The sequence below is a fragment of the Harpia harpyja genome, chromosome 21 (assembly GCF_026419915.1).
Source record: "Harpia harpyja isolate bHarHar1 chromosome 21, bHarHar1 primary haplotype, whole genome shotgun sequence".
NCBI lineage: Eukaryota > Metazoa > Chordata > Aves > Accipitriformes > Accipitridae > Harpia > Harpia harpyja.
In genome coordinates this window covers 19,895,822-19,916,515 of record NC_068960.1, presented here as the reverse complement: position 1 = coordinate 19,916,515, position 20,694 = coordinate 19,895,822, and the positions used below count along the sequence as shown (strand labels likewise).

Below are 20,694 nucleotides of genomic sequence, written 5' to 3'. Positions count from 1 at the left end.
CTGTGCCACGCTGTAACGTGCTGCAGGGGAGCACGGCCACAGCGCGGTAGAGCCAGGTGTCCCCATTGTCCCCTGCCGGGCCCCCAGCTCGCCCTGTCACTCCTGACCATGCCTGCGGCCGAGAGGCTGGTTATGGACACCTTGACCCCAGGGAAAGGGCCACCTTCTGGGGTGCCACCGTGGGGCCAAGGCAGGCCCGGCATCAGACTCCTCTCTCCTCAGGGCTGAGCCAGGAGGGAAGCTGGGCCGGGCCTCCAGGCCCTGCAGCCTTTGGCCCCCGGGGGAGGGCTGGGGACCCACCTCCCCACTGGAATGGCACCGGCACCCGCACCGCCGGGCCCTGGAGCCACCTTTGTCCCCAGCACCATGCGGCTGCCAGAGGAGGTTTCCTCCTGCCTCTCCCCTGCCTGCCCGTGCCTCCCTGGCCGGCGGTAGGTGCTCTCTGGGGACGAAGTGAGGGCCAGGGCCGTGGCAGCCAGCTCTGCCCCGGGTGCCCGGGAAGAGAACGTGGGGCAGAGCTAGCGCACAGGCAGCAGGGTAAGGCCAGACCTAGCTGACAGGGAAATGCGACTCTGGGAGGGAGGGAGGGAGCAAGGGCAGGGCCCGGCCGCAGCCCTGGGCCATTCCCTTCTCCCCAGTGCCTCAGGCACGGCCCAGCCCTCGCCCTGAAGCATCAGGCCAGGCAAGCACAAGCCAAGGCACAGGTCTCCTGCCCTCTTCTCGGTGCAGGCAGGGCCCCACTGCCCTGGCAGCCACGGGGACAGGGGTCAGTACCTGCTTGCTGCCTTCTCCACCCACCCCTCCTGCAGCAGGGGCAGCCTGTGCTTCTGAAAAGCTGGAAGCCCTTCCCGTTGCCATGCTCCTGCACAGCTCTGCAGGCTGGGTCCCACTGCTCCCTCCTGCCAACCAGGCCCGCAGAGGAGAGCAGGGTGTCACATTGACACAACAGCCTGCATCTACAGCAGGTGCACGAAAGGAGGGCAGCTTTTTCCTGACTGAAGTCTTGCCATGCTCCTGCTCTAGCCTGGGCACACTGTTTGCCACCCTACAAGGCCAGCCCTAAGTCAAGGCTCACAGTCAGGTTTAGAAGGATCACCCTGTCCCCAAGCGATGGCCTGTGTCCTCTGGTGAGGGACCAGCAGCGTGCAGCTGCGTTTCTCTTCCAGTCCCACCCCTGCTAGCAGGGGCTGTCTTGCTGCCCAGCAGGTCCACAGGTCAGCCACCTGGATAAACTCTGAGCAGAAATGGAGACAATGAGCGAAAGCCCAGACCTGGAAAATGAGATCCACAACTTCCTGAGCCGGCTGGCAAGAAAAAGGTTCTTTGAGACTGAGTGGGACATCGCTGCCTTTGCCATCTTCTTCATCTTTGTGGGTAAGTGCATAGCTCAGCACGAGGCATGCACTAGACAGCTTCTCTTGGTGCTGGGCTTGGCAGGCAGCTGCCCTAATCCCAGCAATTTATGCAGCCCCCCCAGCAGCACAGCCCTGGAGGAAGAATGGCAAGAGTGCAGCCACTCCATTTACATCCAGCAGACAAGGGCAGCAACAGCAGCAGGCTCGGAGGAAACATTCCCTGCGTAACCTCCTCTAGTTGCAAGACCACTTTCATAACCATGCCACCACCTTGCCTAACACTGGCACAGTTCAACCAACCTGGGCTCAGATGGTGTTTGTGGGGTTGTCATGCCCTGTGTGATGTACAGCACTTCACGCAAAGTGCTGTGATGCTAACAGGGGAAAAAGGGGAGCAGACAGCCACGAGGGTACTTGCTGAAAGACAGGGTGCTGTCGGGGAGACATAGAGGCTGATGCTGCTCTAATTGCTCACTTTTCTCCAGGGACTGTGCTTTGGCTGCTGCTCCTGCTGCTTATCTGCTGCTGCTGCTGCAACTGTGACTACCCAGAACAACGCAAGGTGATAAAACCCAGCCCGCTCACCCAAGAATGACTTGGGACACACAGGAACTCCCAAGGCAGTATCTGTGTTGCCTGTTGAAATGGGCAGCGGGGGAAGGGGGTAGGGGAGGAAAGCAGGCAGAGCACTGGACAGACCCTGCTCTCCCCTGCAGAGACACACTCATGTCTTAGGAGAAATACAGCCCAGCCACCAAGGGGGGGACGTTCACACAGGGAAGGTGACGGGGAAGAGAGAACAGGCTGCATGTGCTTGAGCAGGCAGAGACGTGCCCAGGACCTCTGCACTGTTCTGGGGGAGGGAAGTGGTACCTGTGCTTGAGCACGGACAAAGCATAGAAACTTTTAATTTGTGTGTTCATGCATGTGCAAACTCCTTCCTCTCCTCTTTACAATGACACATATTTTTCCAAAACAACTAGATTCCCAGAAGGAAAGCGGGCATAGATAACCTGGCAATGCAGCCCTAAACCCCCCTCTACCTCATGGCTGGACAGAACAACTCTTCCTGCTTTCTTCCCTTGGCTGCACCTACAAATCAGACTCTATCTTCACCTTGACTGTCAAGAGCTGCCCAGCCACTTCCATCCCCTACAACCTCAGTGACAGCCCTTCCTATTCTCTATATGTGGGTGGATGAATGCGAACCCTTTGCACAGTACCAGCGATGCCATCCTAGGCCAATACACCCACTTGAGTCAGTCCACCCCACAATCCCCATAAGATACAGTACCTTAACGCAGCCTTTTCAGCTACAAGCCAGTGAACATCCTCAGCTACTGCAGCCGAAGTGGAGAACAGGTGCTCCCCCATGCAGAGCCAGCAGCCATGGGAACTGCCAGGGAGTGAGGGCAATGAGAAAGCAGGAGAAACTGTTACCCTCTAACTAGAAGCTGGAATCCTCTTCCAAGCTCACACTTGCTGATCACCAAAACATGCTGTGGAGCATCCTCACACTAAGATCCCTTCTGGGATGGCTGAATGAGAAGCCCAGCTATGCTTCTTTTCAGGGTTTTGGGCTCCAGCCCTTCCATTACAGGCTTAATTTCCAGCAGGACTGAAAGCAAAGCATAGCACTGTCCCTGGCTGTGAATATCCATTAAAAGAGGCAGCACAAGGCTCTAAAGATGCTTCAAAGCACAGCCACAGCTTCTGGGAACCTCTTTAGTCCCTGTAGAGACATTTGGAGCATGTCATTAGTGAGCCAGCTTCCTTTATGTGCTGCATCAACTTTAGAAACACTTTGCCTCACTCTTCCTAGGGGACACAAAAGCACGTGAAGATGAAACTGCTCTGTGCAAGGGAGCAGTGGCTACCTCCTCCCTATGGCCTTTGCAGAGGATGCTTGGGGCACCAAAGAGAAAGCTTGTTCTTCATCCTGAAGATTAACAATGCCTCCAATTTGAAAAGCATCACCCCCTTACCTAGCATCCTTACAGTCCCAGGTGGAGCCAGATTTTCAACTGGTATAGTCCCTCTGCTTTAGGGTGACACTCTGTGTCCCCATAGGTGATCCCATGATGGGACAGGGTGACCCTTTTTGCTGGGGCACATACAGAACAAGAAACGTCCGATTCTGTCCCGAGAACACTGACTCCAGAAGGTGGCACCCTGAAAGGCAGCCAAGCACCTACTCATGAATGGGAGTGGTGGTACATGCCCTTCAATATTTCCACGGTAGCCTGAAGGCAGGATGATGCCAGGGATGTCAGGTGCAATTCCAAGCAAGTCCTGGCAGTGGCAATACTTGAGCAGACTGGCATCAGCACACACAAATACCTGCAGTTTCAACTCCAACTCCAGGAAAAAGTGATCTATCTTTACAAACATTTAGCCTTAGCTGAGCTCAGCAAGGAGACGGTCTTGTCTGCTCAGTGCTGAGATGCTGGGAAGAGTAGCATGGGATTCTGCTCGCTGTCTGTCACTACTCTGTGGACAATGGCAGAAATAGCTGCTCAGATTGGGATAGACTAGAGGCAGCCATAAAATAAACTTTCTTCATTACTCTCTTAGTCTGTGGTTCTGCTCTGTCATTAGCCTGTCGCAGCGCTGTTGTTGAAAGCTGCCCAGCAAATGTCTTCTCCACTTAGTTCAGGCAACTCTAATTCCTTTTCAAAGGGCATGTAGAAGCTCAGCAGCAGAGGCCCATGGATCAGTGTCTTCCGTGCTTCCAGAACCAGCAGCATCCAGGCAGCAGCAACTCAATTGCTAGACCCATCAAAAGCAGGCAGCCAGTGCATCTAAGGAGCAGACCTCTATCTCCTTAAGACTAAATAGATTCCCTGGGCAAAAGGGAAAAAGAAAGGTGCCACCAGGAAAGGTTTTGCTCATGAGTACTATAGCTTCCCCAAAGGAAGCTAGAAAAAGAGAATAAAAACCCAGCCCAGGAAAAGGCAGACAGTCTGATTATTTCATTCTGCTCCAGTCACACAGCAGCGTTCATCAGTGCATGTACCAATCAAGAGCCCTTGCAGTATTGCAGAGCAGCCCAAACTTCACACACACCTTGGGCTGCCAAGCACTTACCAAAGATTGTGGCCCACAGCACATTTGAGTTGCATTTCCAAAGGGCGAGGTGGGCTGCCCGTAGCTATCCCAGCACCAACCTCACTGGGCTGAAAAGCAGAGCCCTTAGGGCCTTGTAAATTGTCTTCTGTGCTCAGAGGTTTAGTGGGGAAAAGAGATAGACTGTTAAGTCTTTTAATTGGTGGACCCTTGTTTTATCTTTCAAATCACAGGGTACCAGCCCAGGGCTTTGGGCCAGCCTCTCCTGTTGAATCCCACCTACCTTGCTGTTACCCTGTTCTTCTGTAACAGTAATCTAGGCAGTGTCCTGTAGCAGCTACCACTGCCACCTTGCAGTGCTCATGACACAGCCACCGTATATCAGAGCTGGAATCAGGACGAGTATTCCATTTTGCACACTCGTGCCCTTCAGAACCGAAGATGACTATTTTAATCAGAAGAAAACAACACACACTGGGTTGCATGTTATATCCCTATCAGCAGGAAGCTGAGATGGAGAGGATGTGGCAACATTGATTGGACTGCACACAGTAGTGTGAATTAAAAAAGGAGCCTCCTCCACACACAGGGAGGGTTAAAGAGCACAGACAGCTCCAGTGAGGTTATTAACCATAAAAATACTCTCATCTGAGAAGCTTTTAATGGTGAGCAGTTCCACACATGCGCAACCACTTTCTAAGCAGAGAATAGTCTGGAACAGAGGAAGCGTTGGTAAATGCATACCCAGGGTCATGACCGCAGCTAGTCATAAGGCTAACTAACTGGAATCAGTAATGGGTCTGCTATTGCATCAGCCCATCCAGCCCTCTCTACCTTCCACCTTTCATTACTTACTAACAAACACATTCATCAGTCACAGCCTGATACTCATTCGTAGGCTCAGTTATTGCCTGCAACCTGTATTATTAGCATGCATTAGACCAAGCACAGCACCAAGTGTCAAGTCCTCAGACAAGGAGGCTGCAGCAGTAACAAGGCTGGCACTAACCCCCTCAGGATCCCAGGGATCTCACAAAGGGACAGAAAGGGAGGTCGCAGACAAGGTAGTCCACATATGCCCAGAGCAGAGGTCTATGCAGGGAAAAAAAAAAAACAAACCCCAAAAAAACCAGAGCAACATACCTATCTCTAGTCTCCATCCTTGGAGCTATTCAAAAGCCATCTGGACATAGTCCTGGGAGACCAGCTTTGGGTGGCCCTGCTTGAGCAGGGGAATTGGACCAGATGGACTCCAGAGGTCCCCTTCCAACATCAACCATTCTGTGATTCTGTGATCTCTTCCTTTTGAGCACAGCACTCTGGAGAGCACTTGGAAAACACCAGGATCCTGGTGTTTTCCAACCATGCTGTCAAGATAGGCTCCAATGGCCCTGACGTTTTGTAGGGACCTTGGTGAGCCTGCAGTCTTCACTTCAGCACACGTGTAGGCTCCTGGGTAAGGTACTCCAGTGAGGAAAGGCACCAGAAACAGAGGCTGGACAGGGCTAGTTGGAGCCAAGCAGGAGACAGGTGATGCTTCCACATAACTTAACAGCCAGCTCCATGAGCCAACCCAACCCAGCCTCAGTACCTACAGCCTCTTCCAAACATTACCATCAAGGGAAATTTGGAAAAGTGCTTCAGGTAGTACTTGGGTGTCAGACAGCACTGAGCTGAGGCTACACAAACCAGGCCCAGCCTTCAAGGAACTGCCCAGAGACCGCTACTGTCCTCCCAGTAAGGCAAACCGTAATCCAGCATGCATAACTAAGAACAGCCACTCACTTGTAAGACAGCACATCATCTTTGATACTCTTTCATTCTCAGCACTGACAGCCCATAGGAGCATGGCAGGTCTGAGGATCTTTATTTCACAGTTATCAATGGCTAGAGGGACGAGTTACATACTGTAGCATCCATAGGTAGGCAGCAAATCAAAGTAACAACATGATACTCACTTTGGGTTTAATGACAGGATGTGAGACTGCACAGTTGTGCTCAAGGTACCGAGGCAGCTCCAAAGGCTGGCAGTGAAAACAAGATACTAAACCTGGAAAAAACCAATTGGCCCAACTAGGCCTTCAGAAAAAAAAAAGTGTATTATCACATTGATGCCAGGGAAAAAAGAGTTCAAACAGCAGCAAGTAAGAATATCCCCAAAGGGGAATCAATAACGTGGGCATGGACAGAACAGATAGGAAAGGGAGAAGCTCAGGGCTAGTTATAACCACAGCTGGACCAGATCACAACATATTTCACTACATGGAGCACCTTTTTGTGGTGTGTTAAATTAGTCTGTCTTCATCCCTTCCCAGCCAGCTCACAGTCCAGCAGTTAGTTACAGCACTGTGTGCAAATACAGTTAGTGAGAGTAGTCCACAACTCCCCATGCCTTGTAATGGACTAGTGTAATTCATCACAGGCTTGGAAAGTGTAAGCCACACAAAGCACACGAGAACAAAGACAGGTGGAAGCTTTCACCAACCACACAGCATTGCTTGGTGCCATTTATGCAGCAGTCCCAGACAAGCCTACTGAAATTGTGTCTCTGAATACACTGACCCTACCCTACGGAGGGCCACATGGTAGCGAACCACAGCACTCCTCAGGCTGACCTGGACTCAGCTGGCATGTTGAAAACAAAAAGAGAGACACTGGAAGTACTGTACGGTCTTGGACACTCCACAGAGAATTAATATGGCCTGTAGTTCCAGTAACTGGAGAAAACAGATATCTGGAAAGCAAGAAGAAAAGAAGGTAAGTTCCTGTATCCCTTGGGCCATAGAAGAAAGAGCATATAATGTGTGTGTGAAGATTGAGCTGTACAGCATTACACACTCCACCACTGCATTGCACAAGGGCAGATTTGCTGCTATTGTCACTGAAGAGGCTTGGAGCACAAAGTTACTTGCTCAAGGCGGCAGCCAGGTCAGCTGCAGAGCTGGAACTGAATGCTGGTCTACTGCAATCTATTTTGCTGAGGTCTTCATACCTCCTCTCCAGTACCCTGGCATTTCCTCACATCCAGCTCGTGACTGAGAGCACAAAAGTGTCTACCTGCTCCTCTCCATCAGGTCACTAGTTCAGCAAAGACATCTGCCACACTACTACACTTATCCCAGATGGCTGTCTGCTAGGCAGTGCAGCCAGCTCCCTCGCTCCAAAACATTGACTCATCGCTTGTTTTCAGTTTATACGTAAGTTGTACAGAATAATACCACATCAGATTTTTAGGAGATCTGATGTCCTCTCAAAATCCAGAGTTAAAAACAAAGGCCCTTCTCTAAGGCCATTACCTTGTCCTTCAGTTGCTGGCAAAGCTGCAGTGAAACTGTGAAGAAGACAAGGGCATCATTTAACCATGGTACAACACATTCCACTTTATGGACATGGCTGACTTCATACCGCTGGTTGCCAAACTCACTGGAGTTGGGGAAAAAAAAAAGGAGCACAGCTTCACACACAACAGCACAGAATACAAAACTCAACTGTCCTCCATTCTCACAGAAGAGATCACTATGATTTCTACTACATTTAAAACAGCACCTGGTAAAGTTATACAATGCAAACTCTTAGTCTACCTCTGATTAGCTTCAGAGTTAAACTAAATCTAATAGGTAGAAACTTTACCACTTTTCAGAGAGGCACAAAGGCGGGACACGCAGATGGCAATGCCAATAACCTAATGTTCATTTTGGCTGACAACTCTCATCTCTAGACAAACTCATGGCACTGTATGGGTGGGCTGTATCCTGAAAAGTCACATCTTTGGGCCTTTATGACCAAGTCATTAAAGAAACATTATTATGGGCACCTGTGCATTCACAGCCACAGCCACAGTTAAGTGGCTCAATCCAGCTTCTCCACTTAACAGATGCTACAATCAAAATGGGTACAGCCATTTGGATCTCATCCTCAGCATACACCTACACCTGTTACACAGCCCTTGTAGTGACTGTACTTACAACATGGCTCCAGGGTTGTGTAAAATGGATCCTCCAGCAGGCTTGAAGTTCTAGAGGAGAAAGAAAAAGCCATGAGGATTTTGACACAGTAAACAAACTACTTGGAGGATGTTTAAGGTTTGCACTTTTAATAGCCTGACATCAAGAAATGTCTATCCTGTATCTGCCTGAATACTCCATTCATATGGAATCTATGTCATTTGATCCCTTCCTGCTCCTTCATGAAAAAATTCTACACAGCAGCTCAGTCCAACTTAGCTCCAAATTTTAGCACCACAAAAATAAGATGAGAAGATCCAGAAGAAAAACAAAAAATAGATTTTCGGAAAAATATCCTTGTGGAAGGACTGCATTTCATAAAGTGTAAGAGTTTAATTCTGTTTTTAAAGGATATCAAGCTGACCCAAATGCAACAGGTGAAGCAGAAACATATCCATCAAAACTCCATCAAGAAAACCCAAGATACCTACTTCAATGTAAACTGGATTAATACAATTATGCCCTTCCAAAATTACGCAAAATTATCAAACTATATTGTATGATAAAGCATTACTTGGCAAAAAATAGTTAATGGCTTTCTCGAGAGCACTGGTATTTTCTTCTGTGCTATGTAGCCATGCCCCAAACTAGATTTAGAGCCGGTGTTCTGTCCGCGGCAGACTAAACACAGACACTTAACACCAGCTACGGGCATTTCTGCATTATCTTATGCATATAACATTGCACTACATAGCAGTGTGATCTCGTCCTCACAGTGCGAGGCAGGGAGAGGTGAATAAACAAGGCTCAAGAGATAGTAGGCGTCACCTTGGTTGTGCTGGGCTGCAGCACATGGAGTTGGTAGACAGTCAGGCACAGCTTATTCAGGTTAATATAGAAATTCACAAGGATGTCTGGAGGCAGAGCAGGGGTGAACATTTTCTGGTGAGAAAATAAGTAGTTTCTTTGTCAGTGAAAGGATCATTATTTCTAATGCTGGCAAATCACTACATTTTTCTAAGCCATACTGCAGTTACCCCATAGCAAGAGGGACATTAGAAAAGAAACAAAGACTGAGCAGCTTGCAGGCAATGGTTGTTCCTCTTGCTGCACTTGATCAAATGGTGCATGCACAATGGTGACAAAAGAGGATGGAGCAGTGTTCACAAGGGCAAATCATCCCTGGACAAGATTCCTGGGCAGAGAACAGAACTTACCCTCTGAGAACCAGAGTCTTCATGCCCAAGTCATCTGCTTTCCCACAGGAAGATACAGAGCACCCCAAAATGCTCAGGGTTTGCACCTACTTCAGCTCTCTCTTTCGGCCTCAGGAGACACTTCAGAAATCCACTTCCACCAGGATGTAGCACAATATCCTAACTGTTGCATGCTGCCAGACTGTATGGAGATCTACACCACCACATACTTACAGTGAGACCACTGGAGGCAATCTCTGGTAGAGTCAGAGTGGCTGGAGTGGTAAGCCGATTTCGGGCTCTTGAGAGCTGTAACATCACAGCATCCATAAGCTACAAGATAACATACAGTATGCTGCTGAGTGGCAATCCCTGGACAGCTCTGGATAGTGTGCTGCAGCATCCTACAGCCTTTTTGCAAGTGTTACAACACTCCAACCCCCACCACCCCTCCCTCGCCCTTCCAGGGATTCAGGGACTTATTGGGAAGGGGTGGCTCCCACATAAATGCAGTTTAACTGTTACCACCATCATAGACACTCGTGAGACAGGCCAGGAGTTTTTAATACCAGGGACTGAAGAGAGAACAGCTATTCATTAGAGGAGTAAGAAGAGAACATGAGATCAATTACTGATGCCCCAGAAGTATCGACAAACTCATCAGCTCTGCTGAAGAGCAGGAGACCCCCTGTTCATAACCAGCTATGAGCTAGGGCACTAGAGAAAAGAACCAGCTCATTGAGTCCAATCCTGCCAGAAACCACAGTTCAGAGGCTCTATTCGGGCAGACTTCCTTTTCCAGAAAAAAACTGGGAAGCAACATATGTCTGTTACAGAGCCCATGACTGCTAAGATGAAGGCATTTTCTATTATGACTAATTTCTCCCCCCTACTTCCACCTGAAAGTAAAAAGGAAATAGTTTTATTACCTAGCTTCTTCCTATTAGCAGCCCTTGCCAATGTGGAGACTTAAAAGGTTTAGCTTTCTCATGTTTGATATTGTGATGGATTCTAATGAGTAAGCTGAAACAATAGTAGCTTTAGAGAGCGTTTCCAAGCAGAGGGCTGGGCTTTATTGTCACGCAGCAGCTGGTCTGTATCAGACTGCATCAACTACTGCTAGCAAGTGAGAAGTTACTTTCAAATCGTCAGTAAATCATGACTACTAACTGTAATCTTTTGTTTGCTGATGACTGCCTCATTTCTTCTCTTGCCAAAAGCACTGACAGGAAAGAGCATGAGCTGAGTAACCACATCAACCAAAAAAGATCAAGGGAGATGCTCCCAGAACATCACTGCTGTGCAACAGGGCACCGACTGCTCAGATTACCATTCACCATGATGTACAACCCTGTTAGCGATGCTAAACTGGTATAGATTCATATCAAATATGAGGTCACATGGATACTCCTTGACACAGGTATATATGGGTACAACTGGAGAATCCATTTCCAGTAAGAGACTCAAGGCTGTAATGTGCATTAACTGTGTTTAAAACAACAAATGGAGGGAAGAAAAATGCATTTTCCTACCTAAATAGAGAGGGCTTTCTCCTCACCTTGAGAACTTCCGAGCCTGTTTTGAACTGGTAGTTTACATCTCTGTTCATAAGCAGGTAAATGGCTTGGTTAACATGGTTTCTAGCATCCTGGATCTGCAAAGGTACAAATGCAGCCCTATTAAAGAAACACTCTCTATAATACACACTAGGAAGTAGAGGTTTCCCTGATTATCTCATTGGCCCTAAGAAAATGGTGACTTCTCAAATGTTAAGGCCATTTCTCTCGGAGTACCAGACACTCGCTAACACAAGTCTACCACTGCTGCCCAGATGCGTTATTGGGTTCTTCACTCAAGGACTGGAGATGCAGAACAGTCTGATAGCTACAACCTGGATTGTCAATAAAAATATTGCTGCTGCCCTGAAGGAAGAGTGACATCAGGCACTCTCATGCTGGGAGGGCGCTGATCATGACTGTTCAGGTAGGAATCCTCACTGTTGATGGTATACGGCAGTCAGGTCTAGCAACACGAATAATGATTTCTTCCTTAGGAACTATTAGAGCTAAAACCAATGACGTAAATTACATCAATAGCAGCAGTGAGCAGCAAACATTGATTTCTAATATAGTGTCTCTGACAATATTCCGGAGTCCTTCTAAACTATAATTGTTGGGGTTGACAGTTATCTCCAGCATCAAGAAGCTGCCATTGTGCTTCTTGTGTGGAACTTGACCAGACTCAGGACACAGCTGGCTCAAGTCCCTCTCAAGCAAGACCACCTGCAGCCAGGAAACTATTATCAAAGCAAGGTCAATAGGTGTATCCCAGGGTTTTCATGGGAGCAAGGACAAAGCAGAGGAAGAAGAAAATGGCCCTCGGAGAAAGTGACTTGTGTTCAGTTCCAGGCAGCAGCAAAAAAATTGTAAAAAAGCAAAGGGGTAAATCAGAGGGTGCAATAAACAGAAAAGGTAAGCAGGGAAGCCTGTATGAGAGGTGGCTGCTGGGAGATGGATAACACAGCTTGGGATATTTGTAGTTCAATACATCTACACTGCTCCCCAGCAATCCCACATCCCAGCTCAGCCTTGTAGAGGCCTCCCTGGCATAGATCTGGAGACTGGTTCCTTCTCATCCGGAGCTCAGGGATCACAGAATAGCCCTGCTCTTAGAAAACACAAGGCACTGAAGGCTACAGAGAGGAGATATGATAAAGTCCACTGTCAGACTGCAGAGAGATTCTGCAGGTACTTGGGCTATGGCATCTCCAAACATCACCACTTCCAGCCTTTACATCTCCCAGATGCTTTCAAGCAAGCTAAGTTACCCTGGCAGTGTTACCCAATCTCGCAATGCCAATCCTGTTATTATAAGGACTTACTTCATTCCTATTCCCCCTTGATTTTGCTCTGTTTTCTAATCAAGTTCCTTGAAACTTGCGTGCCTGCACTTGTGTTCCTCAAAAACATGCCTATAGTACAATTTCTTACCGATGACTTTACTTTGTATAGAGAAACAAAACTCCAGCTGGCACCACTCACTAAGGGAAGAAACTCACAATACTTCAAGATACTCATTTTTAATTCAGACAGGACAAAGATCTCCACATAATCACTGTAAATGCTTCTGCACAGGGTCCTTTAGGCACTCACATTCCGCATCTGAACAACATTAGAACACAAATCTCTCACAAGTAAATAAAGGTGTTTTCCATAAAAGCTGGTAAAAGCCTATCAACCAGGCAGCAGTAGAAAACAGCCACAAAACAGGATGCACCGCTGAGTGTTAACACAAAAACTTCCTTGCCTTGTTGCGAGGCATAAACAAACTCAGTCAAGTTTGGCGTTAATATCTCAAGTACACAATTTTCTAGATTTCTACAAAGTTACTGGGTAGAGCTTTCACTCCGCTGCCAAAGCAGCCGTTGGAAACTGCACTCAATACCAAATGCGCTGATCACCTAGAAAAAGCTGAGCCATGGCATAGTGAAGCACATGGAATACATCTTTCTCCAACCTACTCAGCTATGACAAAGTAACTGTGAGAAACTATGTCTTCAAGATCAGGCACTAGATCAGGTCCTGAAACCAGGTATCTCAGAGCAAAATGTTGGGAAAGAGATTGAATGTTCTGGACAGCCACATCCCTTTAACTCCTTAACTGAGGGAACTTGGCTATGCTACAAGAGCACAATGTGGTGGGATTTGTTCTCAGCATAAAGAAATGCTTCCATAAGAGAATGAAAGCAAGCTACTCAAAGCCTCTGAAGTTGCTCTTTGCCCTGCTAGCCTGGGTTTTACAAGCAGACACAAGGCCAGTACTACACAGGCACCCTAGGCACTCCTTTTAAAGGATTATGACTGCTATGCAGACAGCCTTCAGCTCGCTGGTGTTTCAGGAACAAGCAGAACCCACCTCTCTCTCCTAACACCATAACTGAATTTAACTGCATCTGTTTCCTCCCTTAGCTTTTACCAGTGGAGCTAATGTGGGATGGATATAACCTTCTCTCTCAGAAAGCGAGCGGCTACAGCTACTGCTTGGAGGGCGCAGATGCTACAGACGGGTAAGTACCTGCTGCAATTTCCACTGCTTGTCTTCCCGAAATGCGAAGTGCAGGAGCTGATTATTTCTGGGCATTTTCAGATTAACGTCCTTGAAGAAAGAAACAAACACATGAGAGCAAGCAGAACATGGAGACTGCCAGTCCCACTCCATTCTGTCTCCCAGACCATCTCGGCAAGCTGCTTTCAGCAGTCCTGGTGTGGCCAGAACTTCAGGCCTCCTACAGGAACGTATTAATACAAAGGATAAATTGAAAGGCATTTAGTGAATTGAGATCCAGGCAGGACACGTGACCTCATCGCAGAAGGCCCCCAAGGAAATTTGATCTTGCACAACAAAGGCATTAAAGGCAAGGAATCCCCATGAAAATCAACTCCACCACTCACCACAGAGAGTGTGGGGGGGCAGGTGTTAGATGCTGGATGTTGACAAATTTCAACAGTTGCTGAAACATTAAGGATTTAAGGCCTACTAAGGAAGACTGATAAAGAATACTTATTGATCACTGGTAAAGCATAATAAGGATGACCTCTCCCTTGAGGTCATCAAAGTGTAATAAGGATGACTCCCACCCACTGATGGTAGTACAAAGCAAGAAGCAGCAGCACGGCAAGTACTCACAGCTTGACACAGGGCATCTCCCTGCAGCGTCAACACACCTTTCACCTGGTCTGTGCTGGAATGAGAAGAAAGAGCTGGGCAACACGAGTCACAGGAGGCAAGACACACCTACTGAAACTGCCAACCCAACACCACCCCTCCCTGTCCCATGAAGCTAGCCGAGTTTCCTTCCTTCCAGGGGTCAGCTGGGGGATGCAGATGAACACACACTTCCAAGTCCTCAGCTCTTGGCCTGCGGCTAGCTGCTGTCATATTCTTCATGAGCCACCTCACTCTAACTGCCTTGACTAAAACGTTACTTTCATTTCTGATCCCATGCTTATTTCATGTATTACTTATCAACAATTTGGTTGCTGTTACAAACAGCTCTAGCAGGCACAAACACAAGATATTAGATTAATTACTGACGTTGGAATGCTAGGTGGTTTATATGGGAGTTGAAAGCTACACACACACCCACACCCCACCCTGTCCCCCCCGCTCAAGAAAAAAAACCTAAATAAACAAAAACCCCCACCCCCCAAACCCTTTAAAAGGTCCTGCAAGATGGCTCGCACCAACAGTGGGGGAAGACTGAAGCACCTAGGCCTTCAAGAACTCAGTTTAGCCATACCTTACATTTTAATACACTAGGCAGAGACTCTTTAGATCAACACTTTTTAAGACCCACCTTGCAACAACGAGTGAAAACCAGAATCAACTTCAATACTTTAAGATCTGAAGAATGCAACCTTCAAATCCAATACAGAATCATTGCACCATTCTATACAATGCTCACCATGCTGTTACTAAGGTCTACTACTTCGCAACAAGCTTGCGATCTCTGCCAGAGCGCAGCTATTCAGACCAAGGCCTATGTTGAAGATCAAAAAATGGACAGCTATTTCAGAACTGCACTTCAATAGCACCTTCTGCACAGGTCTCGGTTTGCTCTGTGTGAAGTCGATTTTTCATTGCTATTTTACGGAGATTAGGACAAAGGTTAAAATTTGTCCACAGTTAGAGTCAGAAACTGAGCCAAGAGCAGAATTCAGGACTTGTAACTGCAACTCCCTGCGCCCAGAATCAGAAAAATGCCCCTTGGCAAAACTGCTGACAGCAGCACACTGATGCAACACACCAGCATGTGGTCAGGAATCAATGACTATATTATCGGTATCAGTAGGGAACAGCACAAGTCTGGCTAAGGCAGCCCCTAGAACATGGCTACAGACCCTTACGTTAACCTGCCATGAGAGTTTGTCTGTTTGTTTTCCTTATGGCGAAATCTCCTGTTAGAGAAAACCCCTTCACCCTGGGGGTGCTGTAGAGACTTTGCTGCAGACGCTCGAGGAACAGCGACCTTGGCTACAGAGGGAAGCCCCCAGCACAAACACAGGCATTGCCGGCAGCGGGGCCGGCAGCCCCCACCGGCGCGGCCTGGCAGAGCAGCGGCGACCCACTGACCGCCACGACCACTTACCCCGATGTGCTCAGCACAAAGTTCTCCTGCTTGACAGCTCCTCCTGAGCCACTGGCGGGCAGGGTGAACCGCTGAGAGGCCTCCTGCCCAAGAGAGGACATAGTGAGTGCTGGAGCGTCCACCTGGGCCCAGCCCATCACAAGCCAGGAACAAAGAGAAGGCAAGAGCAGAAACGCAGACTCCAGCAAGTGGCTGAATGTGGAGCGGTCACCTTTGCAAGCCTCCCGCAACCCGCCTAGCAGAGGACATGGATTTTCCTTCACCCTGCTGCAGGAGAGATGCAGCCCAGGAGAAGGCTCAGTGTGTGCAGCTCATGGCAAAAGGCGTTGGAAATCCCACGCTCCAGCTCCGCACCCCAGAGCCAGGCAAGGTGGCCAGTGCCCAGCTGGCCAGGGTCGCCAAGCCATCTGCAGCAAGAGCGACACTCTGCGCAGCCCAGCCCTGCATTACCCTTGGGTGCCCTCGCATTGCCTCTTTCTCAGCATGCTCTCGCTGCCCCGGGCTGCACAGCGCAAGTGCCACTGGTCCCTTACCCATGTGGGAAGTCTGGAGTGAAAAATCAGCCCTCCTGACTGGTTACACTGGCTGGAGACTGTCCTTTAATCACACTTCACCCTTAAAACTATAACAAATTCTTCAAAACAGATACTATTAATACAGATACTGCAGGTTATTGTCACCTGCTTCTGAGTCACGTCCTGGGTCAGCACTACGGCACTCCTACCTCCTCTGGCACCCGCCCCTCACCTCCACATTTTTGCCCCTGCTCTTGCATCACCCACTAACCCCCACCGGAACCTCAGAGCGTTAAGGGGCTGGGCCTGTTGAAAACTAACCTAGCAGGAAAGCAGTGAACTCTCGTGCACACAATCCCCTTTGGCCAGTTCACCACCTGGCTGCCTGGAAAAAGCTGAACCCGGCAGCCCACACTCAGGCTGGCGAAAGGGGCTGCAGGCCTGCTTCAGCTGAACACTTCATGCCTCTGAGAAGGGCAGGTACCAGCAGAGAAGTGGGTATATCGAGGGAAGGATGGTTTTGAACGAGGAGAGTGCATGCTACTAATTACTGCGCAAGTAGTAGCTTGTCAGCTAAAGGCTATGGTGCTCGTTTCCACCATTACATGACAGAGTTACAGGCAGATACAGATTCTCTGTTCCAGAAAATATTCACATCTCGGGCAAATGCCTGGCAGACAGGTGTGGCTGCCTCCATGTGCCATTTCAAAGCAGCTCTCTCAGCAAAGAGGGTCAAGAACAGAGCAATCTAGGGGAAATCAGCTTTACTGTGAGTCCTCGAGACCAGAGGGCAAGCAAACACTTGGGACAGCACTGGACATGCATGATGGACCTTTCTGTGCACCCTCTACCAAGAATTTTTTCCTCCAGGGGAAATCTACCACCATTCCTCACGTGGGAGAGCAAACAAACCCACAGCACAGAAAACAGATGAAGCAAATTAACCTTACCTTCAAAATATCCTGCAGCTGTTTCAAAACAGCATGGACCTCTTCTTGTAAAAGCCATTTAAATTCTTCTTCCTACGTTGTGGAAAGATAGCAGTGGAATCATTAGAAATCAAACACTAGAAATAAATCTGTCAGGCACATATGAAAATTATTTAAGTTCTAAGTATACTGCTATGTCCATGCTGTTTAAATCACATGCTAGTAGGAGAAGAAAAAGATTTCTTCCTGATTTGTTGAAAGGCCTTACTCTCCGCTTCTCCGCCCCAGCCAAATGAATTTCCTCATTCTTGTTTTGACTTTGTTTAACAAAGCAGCATTCATACAAGTCACTGTATCAATAATCAGAGAATTAGGAAAGAACAGGCAGCACGGGATGTGAATTTCGGAGCAAAGTACAGATCCTGCTGCTTCAAATTCTGGGGCATCTTTTTAAGCTGCTGGGGTGGGCTGACCTTGGCTGGCTGGCTGGCTGCCAGACACCCACCCAGCCTCTCCCACTACCCCTCCTTAACAGGATCGGGGGAGGAAATAAGATGAAAAGCTTGTGGGTGGAGATAAAGACAGGGAGATCCCTTACCATTTACCATCACTGGCAAAACAGACTCAACTTGTGGACAAATTTGTTGCCAATTAGATGGTGAGAAACAAAGACAAAACCTAAAATCCTCTTCCTCCTCCCCCAGTGGCATTTTACCAAGCAACTGCAGCCTAAAAACAAAGCTAAACTGAAAAGTGGGTGGGGGGAAAGAAAGGCTGAGGACCCCCAGTCACTTGGGCAAATTCAGTAACAAGCAAGTTCAGATCTGGTGACACACCGCCTCAGGCCTCAATCAGTTGTCTGCTACAGAGAAGCCTGTACAAAGCAGATCCTCAAACTACAGCCAAGCACTTCTGTCAAATCACAAGACCCCAAGCAGAGGATCATCAGAGAAGTGGGGACAGAAGCAAGCAAGGGACAAAGAAGGGATTGACACTTGCTACCTTGTAAGAAAGGAGAAATTTTCCATGTGGAAAGTACTGGAAGGGAATGAATTGAGCAGGTTACCCACAGAAAAATTGGAAAGGTGTGGTAAACTCAGAAATTTATGCCTGTGGTTTCTCTGCTAGACAGTTCTTGATCACCGTGAGAGACATAAAATAACTACTCACTGATGTGTCATCGCCTTATGCAAGAGTTATCTCAACAAAGAGTAGGACAAGCACAGTTTTGTTTCAACAAACGTTCACCCAAAGCAGGTACACACAGCAAACCTAGGTAGGAGTCTGTTATCTGTACCAGTGCGGGTACAGGACCACTGACTTTCACCATTTAATTCTGTTTTGGGTTTCTGGACATCATACTGACGTACTGGATTCCTTGCTCTTTTGTTCTCTGTAACACTCGCTCCCCTCCAGGTTCCCAAAGGAACAGAAATCACGTAGGTACAGCAGATGCCTTTAGTGCCTCCACCACCCCACTGTTGCCACGCAGATGTTTCTACTTCAAATCGTCATCGGTGTCTTTCATCCCCCTAGTGACAGCAAAAGATCTCCCCCCACCCTGTATTAATTTCACACTAAGACAAGTGCGTTCGCCATGTCAGTGCACTACGCATCTGTATTTTTGATGAATGCTAGTCATATCACTCCAAATCACATGACCTTTAGAAAAATCTGGTTTCCACATGTGGCTCTGCACCTAGCCTGGATGCCTCTCTAAAATTCCCTCCCTGGATAGGAAGTTTTCACTACTTGCAGCTCATGTGCCCAGAGATGTCTGCAGTGTCAGCTGGTCTACATCCTTCCCACCTTTATCAAGTCAACAAGGCTGCTTTGACGTGCCCGCCTGCCATTTGCTAGGTCTGCTCTTCCATCAAGCAGCGTGTTGGACTGACTATGAAAAACTCAAGGTCACCTAACACATTTCACTGTTTACCGTAAGCGGGATCGCCGCCGGCACTGACCTGCCTGCGGCCTCACCAGCGACAGCGCAAGGAACGCCGTCAATCGCAGCCAGCCCTCGTGCTGCTCAGGGGGAGAACGCCGAAGCGGAGGCCGTTGAATCAGCGCAAGGGGGAGGCTGGGGGACACCTCGGCCTGCTGGGCGGCCGCGGGGCCGCGGGCAGCACGGCAACGGAGCCCGGGGCCCGCCCCGAAGGCTGTCCCGGCCGGGCCCCGCCCCGCGGGGCCCGCCGCAACAGCTGCCCCACGGCTCACGCAGCGGTGACTGGGCGGCCCTCGCTGGGCGCCTCAGCCCGGGCGCGGGGAGCCGGCGGCAGGGAACGGCCTGCGCCGCCGCCCAGGTGCCAGCCTCGGGGGGATGTGGCTCCCCGCCCGGGCCCGGCCGGCCGGAACAGGGCCCGCGGGGGTCCCGGCCGGGCCGCCACCGCCCGCGGCCGGGCCGCCGCCGCTCGCCGGACTAGCCCACGGCAACGGCGGGCCCTCCGCCCGACTCGCCCTCTCCCGACTCACCAGCACCGCCCGCTCCGCCGCGCTCGCCATCGCCGCCGCCATCCCGCCACCCGCGCCGCCTTCGCGGCTGCCTCGGCCGCCCCAATTGGCTTACCAACCCCGCCCTCAGCCCGCCGCCACCGCCCCGCGCCGGCACGGCCTCTGCCCGGCAACGCGGCCGAGGCAGCGTCCGATTGGGCAGCACCGCCCTGCCTTCGCGATCGAGGCGTGGCGAGGGCGGCGCCGGAAAGGCGTGACGTCGGGCGGGCGGGAGCTGGCGGCGGGCGGCGCGGGGAGAGGGAGGCCCCGGGGAAAGCGCTCGGTGTCGGCCGGGGGCTCGAGCACGGCCCGGGCCTCGTTCAAACACCCCGCGTCGCACGGCCGCTGCTGGCGGCGCTGGCTCATGTGTGCAGCGGAGGTGCTCACGGTAGTACTGCAGTATCGATTTCTTTTGATCTGCCGTTTTGATTCACAGCCGTAGCTGACTGCATACCGGTTCAGATAAAACCGAGCAACAGGTAAGAATGCTCAAGAATGGGTAAAGAGGTCGAAGTCTCATCAGTTTCTTCTCAAAATTTTGAAATCAAAATCAACGCATCCTGGTATTGAAGTCTTTGCAGTGAAGGTGGTGGGTTCCTTTTCACACTGGATGTACTGCAAGTGGGAGCAAACAGCGTCATCTTCTTCACCATGTCAGCAAGGTGCATTATTCATGCACAGAGCAGGTAAAGATTCCAATACTGCCAGTTTTTGCTGTGAGCACAACTCTGACTGGGTGGCCTTGCTCCATCACTTTCTGCATTGCTTTTAATCAGTGCTAAAACTGAGTTTTTCCTTACTTTAGCACCTGTAATTCATCTTAACTAAAGCCCACCATTAATCAGTACTAGCCCCTTATGCCTCAGTATATAAACATCTACTGCTATTCGACAGCAAACACTGCCTAGATCATCAAAAAGCAATATTCTGGAGCTTGCAAACACTTCAGTTAAGGGATCTCATCTTGGAAAACCCCACTCACTGTTGAGTTAGTGCTCAAAAAACCCCAGACACTAGAAGGAAGGATACTCCAGACAGAGCACTTGGGCCA

At 49.4% G+C, this 20,694-nt stretch overlaps 2 protein-coding genes across 3 annotated transcripts in view; both read right to left on the bottom strand.

The window, feature by feature from the left end:
• Positions 1-6,122, bottom strand: part of LOC128134646 (uncharacterized) — a 34,019-nt gene extending 27,897 nt beyond the window's left edge. The window contains exon 1 of the mRNA XM_052772636.1: positions 5,565-6,122. The gene's annotated coding sequence lies outside the window, so the exon portion shown is untranslated. The remainder of the gene's footprint in view (positions 1-5,564) is intronic.
• A 101-nt stretch (positions 6,123-6,223) lies between these two features.
• Positions 6,224-19,748, bottom strand: ROGDI (rogdi atypical leucine zipper). 2 transcript variants are annotated; one of them, XM_052772638.1, is made up of 11 exons: positions 19,626-19,747; positions 17,175-17,246; positions 15,710-15,792; positions 14,248-14,302; positions 13,636-13,716; positions 11,120-11,215; positions 9,796-9,894; positions 9,194-9,307; positions 8,387-8,436; positions 7,718-7,844; positions 6,224-7,155 (listed from the first exon to the last, which is right to left on the bottom strand). In XM_052772638.1, exons 1-11 carry the CDS (start codon positions 19,665-19,667, stop codon positions 7,114-7,116), a joined length of 861 nt encoding a protein of 286 aa, XP_052628598.1. In that variant the 5' UTR covers positions 19,668-19,747; the 3' UTR covers positions 6,224-7,113. The 2 variants fall into 2 exon arrangements, with proteins under 2 accessions (XP_052628598.1, XP_052628599.1); XM_052772639.1 differs by lacking the exon at positions 9,194-9,307 and having other exon boundaries at positions 19,626-19,748.
• Between the last annotated feature and the right edge of the window lie 946 nt (positions 19,749-20,694).

Excerpts from the sequence above, each read along its gene's own strand:
- ROGDI (XM_052772638.1), bottom strand. The coding sequence starts at position 19,667 with ATGGCGGCGGCGATGGCGAGCGCGGCGGAGCGGGCGGTGCTG. Across the intron at positions 15,793-17,174 it reads AGCTGCAGGATATTTTGAAG|GAGGCCTCTCAGCGGTTCAC; the intron begins GTAAGGTTAATT and ends TCTCTTGGGCAG. Across the intron at positions 8,437-9,193 it reads TGCAGCCCAGCACAACCAAG|AACTTCAAGCCTGCTGGAGG; the intron begins GTGACGCCTACT and ends TTTCTCCTCTAG.